Here is a 12,586-nt window from a genome sequence, read left to right on the forward strand (position 1 = left end):
GATTAATTTAATTAAGGTGAAGGATGTGCATCATCTCACAGGGTTGTTTTAACACTAGAATATGCTATCAATTAATCATCAATGCATTTCACACACATAATATACTACAAACAGGCATGAATAAACATTTAGCTTACACCCTTACAGCCAACAGACACTATATTATAAAAAATAAATAGGAAATGCTTGTAAAGCAGTGCGTTTGTGTAAAAATCATACAACTGAGCCACACATTCAGTACAGTGTGGCGATGATCAAGCCTGTGGGCAGACAGCAGGTGGATGAAGGACTCGTGGAGGTCACTCTTTTTTTGGTTTTCAGTGAATAGGTGCCGCTGAACTGTCCCAAAGGTACGTGCATCTGATTTTGTGTGTGTCTGAAACTGATTGCTTTGTCCTGGGGTGACAGTGCGTCAGATATTGTGACAGAAAAATTACAAAAGTAAAACAGGAAAAAAGAAAAAAAAAATCAGCTGTGTCCCCATCGTCAGGTCTGGTCTTATTCTTACGAGGAATAAAAATAAATTATAAAAATGTGTTGCTAAAGGCAAGGACAGGACAGATCCAGACACAAAAACAACATGGAATGAACAAAGTCTCACACTTCTGAAGCTATTTGTGCCATCAGATATAGTCAACCACAAAAATAAAATAGTACAATAAGTAGGGGAGACTAGAGCAATGTTTCATGTTTAAAACATTTTTTTATGAACAATAATAATAGTGATGCATGCTTTTGCAATCTAATATTAGATTTCAAATACACTGGTGAAGAACATACTCTCACACAGACTAGATATTTTCATATTTCAAACAAATGTATTCTTTTATAGGTTTCAATAATTGTGACAGCTTGCCCCATACTCAACAAACTTTCATCCCCCCCCCGGACAATAGCACTGGTGCAATTCCTGCATTCATGTTTTTTTTTGTGGCTAAGACCTTCACGTATCTGCCCATATTTAAAAAATATTAAAGAATTGAAAGAATAAAAAGACTATGCACAGAAATACTGACAACATGCCCTGCTCTCCTTTACAAATGTATTTCTTTTACATAGCTGCATGCAAAACCATAAACTGACGGATCATCATGGTGCTATGCTGATTAGCAAACACAAAAATGCAAATGTGTTTCTACACTTCAATAAAGCCGCACAAGAAAAGGAGCAGAAAGGGGTTTTGAGAGTAAAGGGGAGCATTTCATAACCACAGCGACCTTTTCACAGCTGTATTTCATTAATATTTAATAACAATTCCCCAAAGCCACTAAAAACCAGGACCGAAGACCATGCAAATCCACAAGACGTGTAGAGCGGGACAGCTGTGGGTATTCACGTGTGTGACTGATAGAGTGTGAGAGAGACCCTTCTTTTCCAGGTCCAAATGGACTTTTATTGATTTTTTTTCTGCAGACTTGAAGCTTCACTCATGATGACGTCATGTGAACCGGGGGGCAGAAAGTGAAGATGATAAAAGAGTGCATTTCTTGCCTTGCAACAGAAAGATACTAGCAGGTGCACAGATGACTTTCCTTCAGCCAAAATAGATGTTTTGAACTTTTTTTCCCCCCCCATGACAATATATAGTGACCACATCTGTCAAGTTACATAGAGAACAAAAAGCACAGTAAAAGTAGACCATACAAGCTTCAGAAGATATGGACTATGGCACACAGGCACTACAGACTTTTTTATTTGTTGTTTTGCTTGTGGAACTTGACAGAAATTAAAGGGGTCCTATTATGTTCTTTTACAAAGTCTTGATTTTGTTTTGGGGGGTGTACTAGAACAGGCTCTCATACTAGGTTGTTCGAAAAACACATTATTTTTCACATATTTTACATTACAACACCTCTCTCCCCAGTCTGGTATGAACGGCTGGAATAGTTCCTGTATCAAATGAAGGCCCGCCTTCTGAAATACTAAATGTGCTGTGATTGGTTAGCTGGGCCAGTGTGTGTTTTTTAAAAAAGTGACGTGACATGTGGCCAAGTATGGTGACCCATACTAGGAATTAGTGCTCTGCATTTATCCCATCCAAAGTGCACACACACACCGTGAACACACACCCGGAGCAGTGTTGTGATTGGCAGCACTCGGCGCCTGGTCAGGAAATGTCATGCCCCTTACCATAGCCGTCTGCGAACTTCAGTGTAAATATTGCGTCAAAATCAAATAAATTTGAGCGCAATTTAAGCCTGGATGATTGTAACCACTCTGTTCGTCTGCCTTGGGAAAGCTAGCGTGTCTCCGACACAGTGATAACACTCGTTGCCTTCTCTAGTGCAGCTCAACCAGGTCTCGTCCCATTCGTCGATATTTGTGATATCACAAATCCTGGAAAATATGCGTTGTAGTCCAAACGAGTCGTTTGTTGTAGTTTTTGAAAAGTGATTTCTGTTAAATAAAATATCTCCTTTTGAAGTGGAGTTTGAGCTTTGTAACTTTGCAGATCTTTTTAATGCTCAAACAGCAACATTTCAGACTAACTAAAGTTGAAAAAGTGAAAAAGTATAATAGCACCCCTTTAATTTTGAAGGTCACTATGAACTGTCACTGAAAAAAAAAAGACTGCAAATCTTAAATACTGCACAAAGATACTAGTTGTATGTTCCTCGAAGGAAACAAAAGTATATGAATTTAGAATGACATGAGAGTGAATAAATTATTACAAATCATTTAAGCGATATATTAGGTCATGCTAAATACACTCTTAAAAGATTTCTGAAAGACAAATTATTTAAATTAAATTTATTTTTGGTAAAATTTTTATTCATTTATTTATTTATTATTCTTTTTAGATGTTAAAATATTTAGAAAATCTATATTTTCATTTAATTTTTTTGGGATGTGATAATCTCAAATCAATATTACAAAACATCTATTCCGCCAGAATGATTTTCTTTTTGTTTGTGTGCATTTCTTCCCCCCCCCCATGCTGGGTGTTAATACAGAATCTGTCTTGACTGCAAACAATTGAGAAGCCAGGGTTGTCTCTATCTCCGATGTCGAGCCAATAAACATGGAAATCATGCCTCTGAGCGAAGGCGCACAGTGTTTGTAAAGCAGGGCAATCTGCAGAATGATAGTTCTGCAGAATCTCTCTGTTGGAATATCCAGGGATAGACAGATATGAGATGACAAAAGGAGATACAAAAGTAATAAAATAACCTGTAAGCGGGCGAGCTGGGCTGTCCGCGCCACAATCTTATTGTAAGGGTCAACAATTTTGGTTCTTATCCTAAGAAAGAAAGGAAGGAAAGAGAAATAAAAAATGCATAAATAAAATACTGCAAAGCTGTCTGACTAATTGGTGCTTGCAATTTTCAGTTTATAGCACAAATAGCACATTTTCTGATATCTATTAATCATACATGTGATTTCCATGATTTTTTTAAAACACGGATCATTTCAATGCCTTCAATGGAGTCATTTACCTGTCCACAGCACTCTGGAGAGCTGCAATTCTGGTCTGCATCATTTGTAAGACACCTAGAAGCAAAAACACCCATAATTTCCATGCTCAGAATGAGCTGAACTACATCCACTGTGCAAGAATTTGAGATGTGACAAGGGATCCCCCTGGTGGACAGCTGCTGAAACTGCGCGTACATTCAATTCCATTCACATTTATTTGTATAGCGCTTTCCACAATACATATCATTTCAAAGCAGCTTCACAGAAAACGCATTTTTCTACATTACAGTTAATTACAATCTGTTATCAGAAGTGACTGTGTCAAAGTAATGTCCATGCATACAAATGATGCAGCTGGTTAACGTCACATAATCATTTAAGCAAAAACAATGAATGCATTAAAGCTTTGATTACATGTTGTGATCATAATGATTGCAATATAAAGAAAATTTGGCAGTTTTGTATGCTGATTTAAAGTTGGCATCATCTGAAGTCATTCCAATTCATCAGAGTGATTTAATGTTAATTTTTAATGATAATTATTTTTCTTAGATTATAAAGCTGAGACAACTATAGGCCTGAAAACTGAGGAAAACTATTTGTAAATGTACTAGAAGGGGGAAAAGTTGCACACTGCATCTTCTATATATGTCATCTCAGAATATTTCAAATGTCATTTTTATATGCTTGTGAAATAACCATTTCCTACAACTTCAAATGAGATTTGAAAATTGGATTTGAAACTAATATTATTAGATCACATAATAAACTGAATGCAAGTGATGATTGTGAGCTTAAATTGTAAAGCAGATAATGAAGTATTACCTTCAAGAGATTCGATCCCTGTTGCCTGAGCTAGTAGATCCTCATGTCTAGCCACTACCTGTGATCAAAAACAACACAAAATATTGGTATGCAATTTATAATGCGTGTTATAATTGGTAGTTTTTTTAATGTTCATGTAGTTTCCAGTGCTTAGAGATGACCTTTAAAGCATTAAGGTGCTTTCTAACTTTCTGAGCATGATGCTAGCATGGATCTGCACTGAACGCAGCTCATCCTGACAGGTGTGACTCACCTGGCAGTGCAGCTCTTTGTCCAGCTGACTGATGCCCTCTGCCAGCTTTGCCAGCTGCTCTGCAATGACAGCATGATGAATGGCTTGAGCTGTGTATGTCTTCACATCGAAATCCTCTTTAAGGAAATCAGTGTAGCACTCTGGAAGGAAAAGGATCAGGATTTGTTTACCTGCCTGGAGATCCAGTGTTCTGACGATTTGTGCTACCCTGTCAGATTTTGCTACCTCCCATTACAACAGATGGTAGCATAATTCCTTTGCGAAAAGTGCTACATATCAGATTTTGCTTCCAGCATGATATTAATAAGGCGTGAGGCTTTATTAACATGTACACCTACCCCAACCCCAAACCTACCCTTACAGTAGGATAAATACAGTGTTGGTAGCATAATCTGATAGGTAGCATTATTTGTCAGAACACCTGCTACATTACAATACACAGGGTATGTGTGTTACTGTGCTATTACTGCAGCTAAAGGCGCCGATCGAGATGATTAATCAGCCTGGTTAACGTACAAACACATGCACACATACAATTCAAAAAGAGAAATCCTATTAAAGCTGGATTTACCATCTTTCAGCAGTGAATCCGCTGTTGATTCCAGACTAGCCTCCATCATTGCCACTTCATCGGTGACGTACAATCCCTGCGTCACAGCATGAATGGAGAGCAACGGCGATTGGTCATGAATATTAATTAGTTTTACTGACGTCACGTCATTATAAATTCGCGAACGGACACGATTTTATGCTAATGTTAATTTAACTCATTTTAGAAAGTTTTCTCACGTATTCTGTTCAATTATGTAAATTAGTTATCACATTATCAATGTAAATAAATACGAATTTCGTTTCTTGAGGATGCGAGGTCAAAGGTTAAACACACCCACCAACACCGAGACAGGAAGTGAGAAGCTACGCATGTGAATCTCATGAAGCTGGTTGTATCCACGCGTGTTTTATTCTTAATGTTTACTATTCACAACTCGCTTTTTTAACGAAATACATGCGTCCTGTTTGTAATAAAAATGGAATACATTTTAATACGGAATTTAATATTGAGTATTTGAACCGCACGCTTTTCCAATGACTTCTTAGAACTGTAAATTGTGGCAATCATGACAGAGGTGCACAGTGAAATCCCAGTGGACGCGGACAGTGGGAATATCATGGACCTGTTTCACAGGGGAAGGCCAGTCAGAGCGTACTCGAAGTAAGAGACAACACTGAACTGATTCCTGTAATGTAGGCGGATGTTGAATGTGTTGTGCTGATACGAATGGTCTTCTGCGTTTATTCCTGATTTTTCAGGTTGGCTTTCAGATGTTTGGTGAGGAAATATGACTGATGTGTGTTTCACCCCAATGATCATTGCAGCTGATTTCATGCGCTCTGCAAAAGCTAGAGACAGTGAATTCACCACCAATAAGAGTAAGCTTTTTCAACTAGTTGTCCTCTAAGCCAGTGGTTCTCAACTGGTTTGACTTTATTTTATATCGTACATCAAAATTGTCATGCTGTATTAAAGTAATTTATCATACAAAAGTAAACAAAACATGTATTTATTTAGAAATAAATTATTAATCAATTAATTACCATTTTCATATGATCATCACAAACAAATATTCCATAAAATATTCTACAAGAATGTTTTTATTTTTGTTTGTGCGCATTTCTTTTCTGGGGGGTTTATTACAGTATTACAGCATGGCATTGTTTAAACAGAAAAAATTTATAATTTTGGTAATGCATAAAAATTGCCAGCTTAACATATGCAAAAACAGTTGGCCAGATATTATTATTAACTATATAATCAAGTGACAGTAGAATCTATGCTAAAATAACTACGTTTGAGCATGCAAACTTTAACATTAACTGCAAGAATTAAGTATTTATTTAATTTTGCATTATTATATGCATGTATTGTCCCTGCTGTCTGCAACAAGATTATTTCAGCTAAAAAACTCTGCTCTAGGTGTAGTGAAAGTAGACAAATGGAAATCTAACAGACCTAGCTGAACCACTGCAATATTAGCGAACCTTTTCAAATATAATTTGTTTTACACACACACACAGTTTGAGCATGCAAACTTTAACATTAACTGCAAGAATTAAGTATTTATTTAATTTTGCATTATTATATGCATGTATTTTCCCTGCTGTCTGCAACAAGATTATTTCAGCTAAAAAACTCTGCTCTAGGTGTAGTGAAAGTAGACAAATGGAAATCTAACAGACCTAGCTGAACCACTGCGATATTAGCGAACCTTTTCAAATATAATTTGTTTTACACACACACACACAAATCATTAAACAGTGGAAACCATGCATCATGCATATGTTGCTGCACAGTATTAACATTTTCAGCTATTTTCCATAATCTTTTCCAGACAGGAATACATTTAATTGTCTGAATATTTTATTGGTGTAAAATTATCCTGTTTTCTCATAAACTCGTATTTGACCTCAGTGAGACTAATTTAATGCAAGGCAATCTTTTACTTTGCATTGAATCACTTGCACAGCTTTCTGCTCAATAATTACAAATGACATTTGTTTGCTTCTTAGCTGACAGGCCCTTGATCGTCCAGTTTGCTGCAAAGGATGCACAGACCCTGGCAGAAAATGTGTGCAAATATTTACCCTGAATGACAGTTGACACAAGATTTTTAAAGCAGTGTATTAAACATGGGTTGTGGGTTGACTTTCTCAACATATATGTCAAAAAATTGCTGTGCAGGGCCAGATGTAATCTGCTGAATGTTTTGTGCATTTTTCAGTCTGAATTTAATTCAAAGCGTGGATTTAACTGTGTTAAATGGAGACAAGGGTACTAAACTTAAATTGTAATCAAATTACCCAAAATAATTAATAAACAAACACAGTAGGGGTGAAAAAATGTCAGATTTTGTAATCGACAGGTGGTTTCATTCTATTGAAGTTTGAACATTTTCTGCACAGATTGCATTTGTAGCATCTGCAAATTTCTCTGGATTTCGTTGCAGGTGGGCCGTGTCTGAAGGCTATGGTGCGTGTCTGATTAACAAACCTGAGCTAGTGAAAGACATGGTTGGACATGTCCGAAACCAAATCGATAATCCCAACTATGCAGTATCCATTAAAATAAGGTGGTGTGATTTCTTGACTTTAAAATGTGCTCATGACAAGGAGTATTCAGGGTTGCAGTGCACTTACAGGTGAAGTCAAAGTGACACAACATTACAGAGATTTACATGCAGAAAATATGAAATATGAAGCTTGTATTTTTATTAGAAAACTTTTTATTTTTTTTTTAAATTTAATTTGAAAGTTATTGAAATTGTTGGACAATTGGACTATCAATAAATTAATGTAAATAAAATGTGTTTTAAACACTGTTTAGAGATGTCATCACAGCATATAACTATATATACTATATAACAGCTGTTTATATAAAGTTGGTTATTAAAGTATGTCCAACTTTATCTGCAGCGTATACTGTACAGTATACTCGTGTGTGTGTATATATATATATATATATATATATATACATACACACATTATGATATTCTGTAAAGCTGCTTTGAAATATGTATAGTGAAAAGCACTATATATAAATAAATGTGATTTGTCCTCAGAATTCACAAGGATATCAGGAAGACAGTGGATCTCTGTCAGAAGGAGGAGGCAGCAGGAGTCTCCTGGATTACAGTTCACGGTCGTACAGCTGACGAGAGGCACCAGCCTGTTCACTATGACGCCATTAAGACCATCAAGGACAGTCTTTCCATCCCGGCCATCGCTAACGGTGACATCAAGAGCATGCAGGACGTGGAGGCCATCTGTGAGCTCACAGGGGTGGACGGTGCGTGTCATTTAATCGCCATCTGATTTCATTTCTCTTGTTGTTTTTGCTGTTTTTGTGTCTGATATTTTTGGACTTCTGCAGGTGTGATGGCTGCTCGGGGATTGCTGACCAATCCTGCCATGTTTGCCGGGTACGAGGAGACCCCGCTGCAGTGTGTGTGGGACTGGGTGGACATCGCTGTGGAACACGGGACCCCGTTCACCTGTTCCCACCATCACCTGATTTACATGCTGGAGCGCATCAGCTCTCAGCCCGAGAGGAGGGTGTTCAATAATCTATCCAGTACGTCTGCCGTCATTGACTTCCTTCACAGTACATACGGCTCCACATAGTTGTTTTTAATGAATGCATTGTTTTATAAGTTATAATAAAGGCACAAATAAAAAAATATCTGAATATGTATGCTGTTTAATGCTGGAAAATTAATATAATTGAAAAAATATGAATTCATTCAAAAATAATTGTTAAATAGTTTGTTACAGGGGTCAAATGATGCATTTCTAAATCATTTTATATATATTTCATATATAAAAATAATCTTTTTTTGTCATTTGAACCTCTTTTACCTAATGTATTTACTTGAAGCACTCCTGTACGGTGGCCGAGAGAGCTCAACGCGCTGCAACTTAAGAAAACACATGCAAATTGAAAAAACACCAGCAAATTAAGAAAACATCTTCATCAGTTTGACAACACACGCGCTGCAAATCCTCACAACACATGCAAATGAAGAAACGCTGCAAATCCTCACAACACATGCAAATGAAGAAACGCTGCAAATCCTCACAACACATGCAAATGAAGAAAATAATGTATTTACTTGAAGCACTCCTGAGATTTTAAAATAAATATTTTAATAATTATCTATCACATTTGCATGTTCATGGGTTTCTAACGTTGGTTAATGTTCACATGGCATGCAGGTAAACAAATGAAATAGTTCATTTTTTAGTAAGTGTTTTATTTTGATCAATGGTATTTTAAAATTATTAGAATTATTTTAATTTTACATGTTCGTGATTTAATTAATTATTAGCTTTTCATTAAACTCACATACCCCCCTGCAGTTCCTTCACAGACACCAGTTTGGGAAACCTTGACATAATGTAATGTTTAATGCACTTCATGTTATTAATAGCAATGAATGGAATATATTTTCTTACTCTTTGTATTTTTATATCAATATGGTAAAAGATTACCCTATTTAAATCAATGTCAATGTCAAAAGTAATCAAAAAGTAGTTATATATATATATATTGAAGTTTATAAATTTATATATATATATATATATATATATATGTGTGTGTGTGTGTGTGTGTGTGTGTGTATATATACATGTGGATGTGAAATAATTTAGATTTTGGATGTGAAATAGTACCAGCACTTCACTGTTGAATGCTGTTTGCTTCAATAAAGTTTATTATTTAGTCTATTGCATAATGCAAGGTTCTTGATGGCTCCAACCCAAATCAAATGCAAACTTTTGAATTGTGTTTGAAACATATTAGGCCTGCATTCATGGGACTGGTGCAGGAGCTTGGCTGGTAGCTCAGTGGTGAAGCACATGGTCCTAAAACCAGAGTGGGTGTTGTTGGTTCAAGTCCTGGATCGGATGTGTTATTTAGATCAAATGTTTATTTCCTATTGCTTATCGTTTTCCAAGGTGAACAATTTCCTCCTGCTCCACAGAGCTGTGTTTAATAAGATACTGTATGAAGTAATGGCACTGCAGTGCGGGTTTCCTCCGCTCCACGAGGCGGCGCACGCGGGCTTCACCTTCAGTCTGAGTCTCACCTCCTCGGCTGTTTGACAACAGGACGCTTGATGACAGCCACAACAACATCACGCTAAACTCCTGCAGATTATTTGCTTGTTAAAGCTCTAAATGTCACTAAACCGCACATATTTCAGCTCAGCTGCAAACGAAACCAACACACTGTGGGATAAAACGCTGGAATCGAGTGTCATGCGCCTCACCTGTAAGTAACTTATGTGAACTTCTATGGTCTTGCACAATTGCACTATATAATAGTAGTTATGTTTCATATAAGTCATTGTGTCAGTTTATATGTGTGTATTTAAGATATTTCATAGCAGAGCACCTTTGTCAGTTCAATTAGATTAATGCATTTCATGTGTCTCACTACAAAGGTAACACACTTGGACTAAAAACCTCAAAATCATAAATGTTGATGAGGTCTTTAGCTTAAAAGCACGTTGTTTAAAAAAGATGCTTGTTACTGGACAGCTATGTGTTCAGACAGGTGGTGTAGTATTACTGGAGTGACACTTAGATTGTGCTTGTTTTTTTCTTCACTAAATCTATAATTCAGTGATGTAGACCACTAAAAACAGTGGATAAACAAGTTAATGCAAATTGTGTTTAAACATTATATATATTAAATATTTTTTAAACCCAATGTGTTCATGTATACACACATTTATTTAGTTAAAAACGTCTAAACTCTGGAGAAAAGTGCCATGAACCAAAATATTATTGCTACAGCATTACTGAAGAATAATATACGCTGCAATATTTTTTTTTTTTACACTGCACAGGTTTAGGAATCCAGTTTATGTTGTCAATTTACATGAATAAACTCTTAATTTTAAATAAGCAGTGTGTCTTATAATATTATCTTCATGTGTGTCTTGTGTCTCCAGAGTAAGTGCTGTGCTGTGGATTGTAAAGCAGAGCTCTGGGACGTGTGGACAGACAGAGACTGTAATGATGGACATCTGCTCGTGGACAGGTGATGTATCTCATGTGTGAATGTGTTCTAGTGCACTAAACATGTAGGTTACCAGCATTTTCTTTTTGAGGGGCCTTCCTTTGAAAAGCAAATGACGGTAACCTAAGTAGGTGGGGAAGGGACGGGGGACAAACACTTTATACACTTTTATTTTTATTTTCCAGTCTGTCTAAAAGCATAACCGCTGCTGGTCGCGGCGCCGGACGCTCCAGAGGGAGACCGTACTGGTATCCCCCTTCTTCAGGCGCGCCTTCACACTCACTCCAGCATTCACTCATATCGCAGAGACCCGGCTGGGATCAAACCAGCAACCTCTGAACCCGTGAGGCAGCGCTCTTACCAGTGAGCCACAGGTCTCTTGTCGAGCTGTGTGAAGGAACTTCTGTTTGACTCTTTACCTGTATGTGACCCGTGTTTCTCCAATAAAGCAGTTAAAGTGTGTGGGATCTGAACCCGTGTCTCCAGCACAGCCGTGTCTTCAGACACGTGTGTTTATCCACTGAACCAGCACAGACTTCACATTCATTTCTGGAGTTTGAGTGGTTTTGTTGGATGAGATCAATGTAAAGTAAGCAATAGTGGGATCTGAACTCAGATCTTCATGATTGAAACACAGCGCTTGATCTCCTGTGCCTCTGAGTCTGTGGAGCTGCTGAAGGTTTTAAACAGGGTTTTATTGAGAGATCTGTGTTAAACGATGCATGACTTTGTCTGTTGTAGGATTTGAACCCATACTTTTGTGTTTGAAGACTTTAACCACAGCTGTGATGTTTTGTTGTGTTTGTTTCTGATCTCTTAGATTTCAGATTTACCGTACCAGAAGTTTAGTCTGAGTAAAAGACAACCACTTCACTTTTAGGATTTGATCTCATGTCTTTGTTGCAATTTTAAGAATAACGTGTTTAACCACTGTTCTACTGGATTTCAGCGCAAATGAGCGGTTTACTATCTTTCCAAGTGTTTGCAAACTCTGTGCTTGATTGTAAATGATACAAGAAACTTCAACACTTGCTTGATTTGAATCAGTAATTTTATTTCAAAAGGTGAACAATTATCCTCTGTACCACAGAGACTGCACTGAACTCAGGGTTGTTTTTGGTCTTTTACATGAGCATTTATTATTATCGGTTTACTTTTTTTTTTAAACCTCAAGGCTGTGCTTTTTACGTAACAAAATGTTTATGGTCATTCATCATTGTGGAAAAATACCCAATTACTCTTGTGCCACAGCAGAGCACAACTCTAAACAGTCCATTAGACTCGATCTGCAGCGCTGCAGTTCACAAACTCACCGCAGGAGGTCGACACACTGCAGTTCACTACAACGGCAGAACACTTCAAACAGTCCCTCCTGTGCTGAGTTTTGTGAATTACAGCACTGCAGATCAAGTCTAACGAACAAATGGGAATAAGTTCAGCTCTCTGTTCTTGTTCAAATACATTTATATACAAAAATTCAGCTCCACAGAGCTTGTATACATACGTATATG

The 12,586-nt window shown here is 37.1% G+C and overlaps 2 protein-coding genes and 1 long non-coding RNA gene across 5 annotated transcripts in view; 2 read left to right on the top strand and 1 right to left on the bottom strand.

Annotated features, from left to right (window-relative positions):
* The window catches only part of LOC107583928 (conserved oligomeric Golgi complex subunit 5-like), a 78,834-nt gene extending 73,695 nt beyond the window's left edge, over nucleotides 1-5,139 (bottom strand). The window contains exons 1-5 of the mRNA XM_016270278.1: nucleotides 5,067-5,139; nucleotides 4,496-4,635; nucleotides 4,243-4,300; nucleotides 3,438-3,492; nucleotides 3,172-3,241 (exon numbers count right to left, since the gene is read on the bottom strand). Of these exons, the coding sequence (XP_016125764.1) occupies nucleotides 3,172-3,241; nucleotides 3,438-3,492; nucleotides 4,243-4,300; nucleotides 4,496-4,635; nucleotides 5,067-5,115 (372 nt within the window). The 5' untranslated portion in view covers nucleotides 5,116-5,139. The remainder of the gene's footprint in view (nucleotides 1-3,171; nucleotides 3,242-3,437; nucleotides 3,493-4,242; nucleotides 4,301-4,495; nucleotides 4,636-5,066) is intronic.
* Nucleotides 5,140-5,378: 239 nt separating this feature from the next.
* On the top strand, nucleotides 5,379-8,735 carry LOC107584050 (tRNA-dihydrouridine(20a/20b) synthase [NAD(P)+]-like). 3 transcript variants are annotated; one of them, XM_016270454.1, is made up of 5 exons: nucleotides 5,628-5,708; nucleotides 5,807-5,926; nucleotides 7,501-7,692; nucleotides 8,113-8,339; nucleotides 8,424-8,735. In XM_016270454.1, the coding sequence occupies exons 3-5, from the start codon at nucleotides 7,562-7,564 to the stop codon at nucleotides 8,672-8,674; spliced, it is 609 nt and encodes a 202-aa protein (XP_016125940.1). In that variant the 5' UTR covers nucleotides 5,628-5,708; nucleotides 5,807-5,926; nucleotides 7,501-7,561; the 3' UTR covers nucleotides 8,675-8,735. The 3 variants fall into 3 exon arrangements, with proteins under 3 accessions (XP_016125942.1, XP_016125940.1, XP_016125943.1); XM_016270457.1 differs by having other exon boundaries at nucleotides 7,501-7,623; XM_016270456.1 differs by lacking the exons at nucleotides 5,807-5,926; nucleotides 7,501-7,692 and having other exon boundaries at nucleotides 5,379-5,708.
* A 1,418-nt stretch (nucleotides 8,736-10,153) lies between these two features.
* LOC107583933 (uncharacterized) lies at nucleotides 10,154-12,022 on the top strand. Its single transcript, XR_001609087.1, has 3 exons — nucleotides 10,154-10,322; nucleotides 11,008-11,096; nucleotides 11,261-12,022. It is a non-coding gene; the product is annotated as an uncharacterized lncRNA (long non-coding RNA).
* Nucleotides 12,023-12,586: the final 564 nt, after the last annotated feature.

This window comes from Sinocyclocheilus grahami, unplaced genomic scaffold, assembly GCF_001515645.1.
Source record: "Sinocyclocheilus grahami isolate Dianchi unplaced genomic scaffold, SAMN03320097.WGS_v1.1 scaffold56.1, whole genome shotgun sequence".
Taxonomy (NCBI): Eukaryota; Metazoa; Chordata; class Actinopteri; order Cypriniformes; family Cyprinidae; genus Sinocyclocheilus; species Sinocyclocheilus grahami.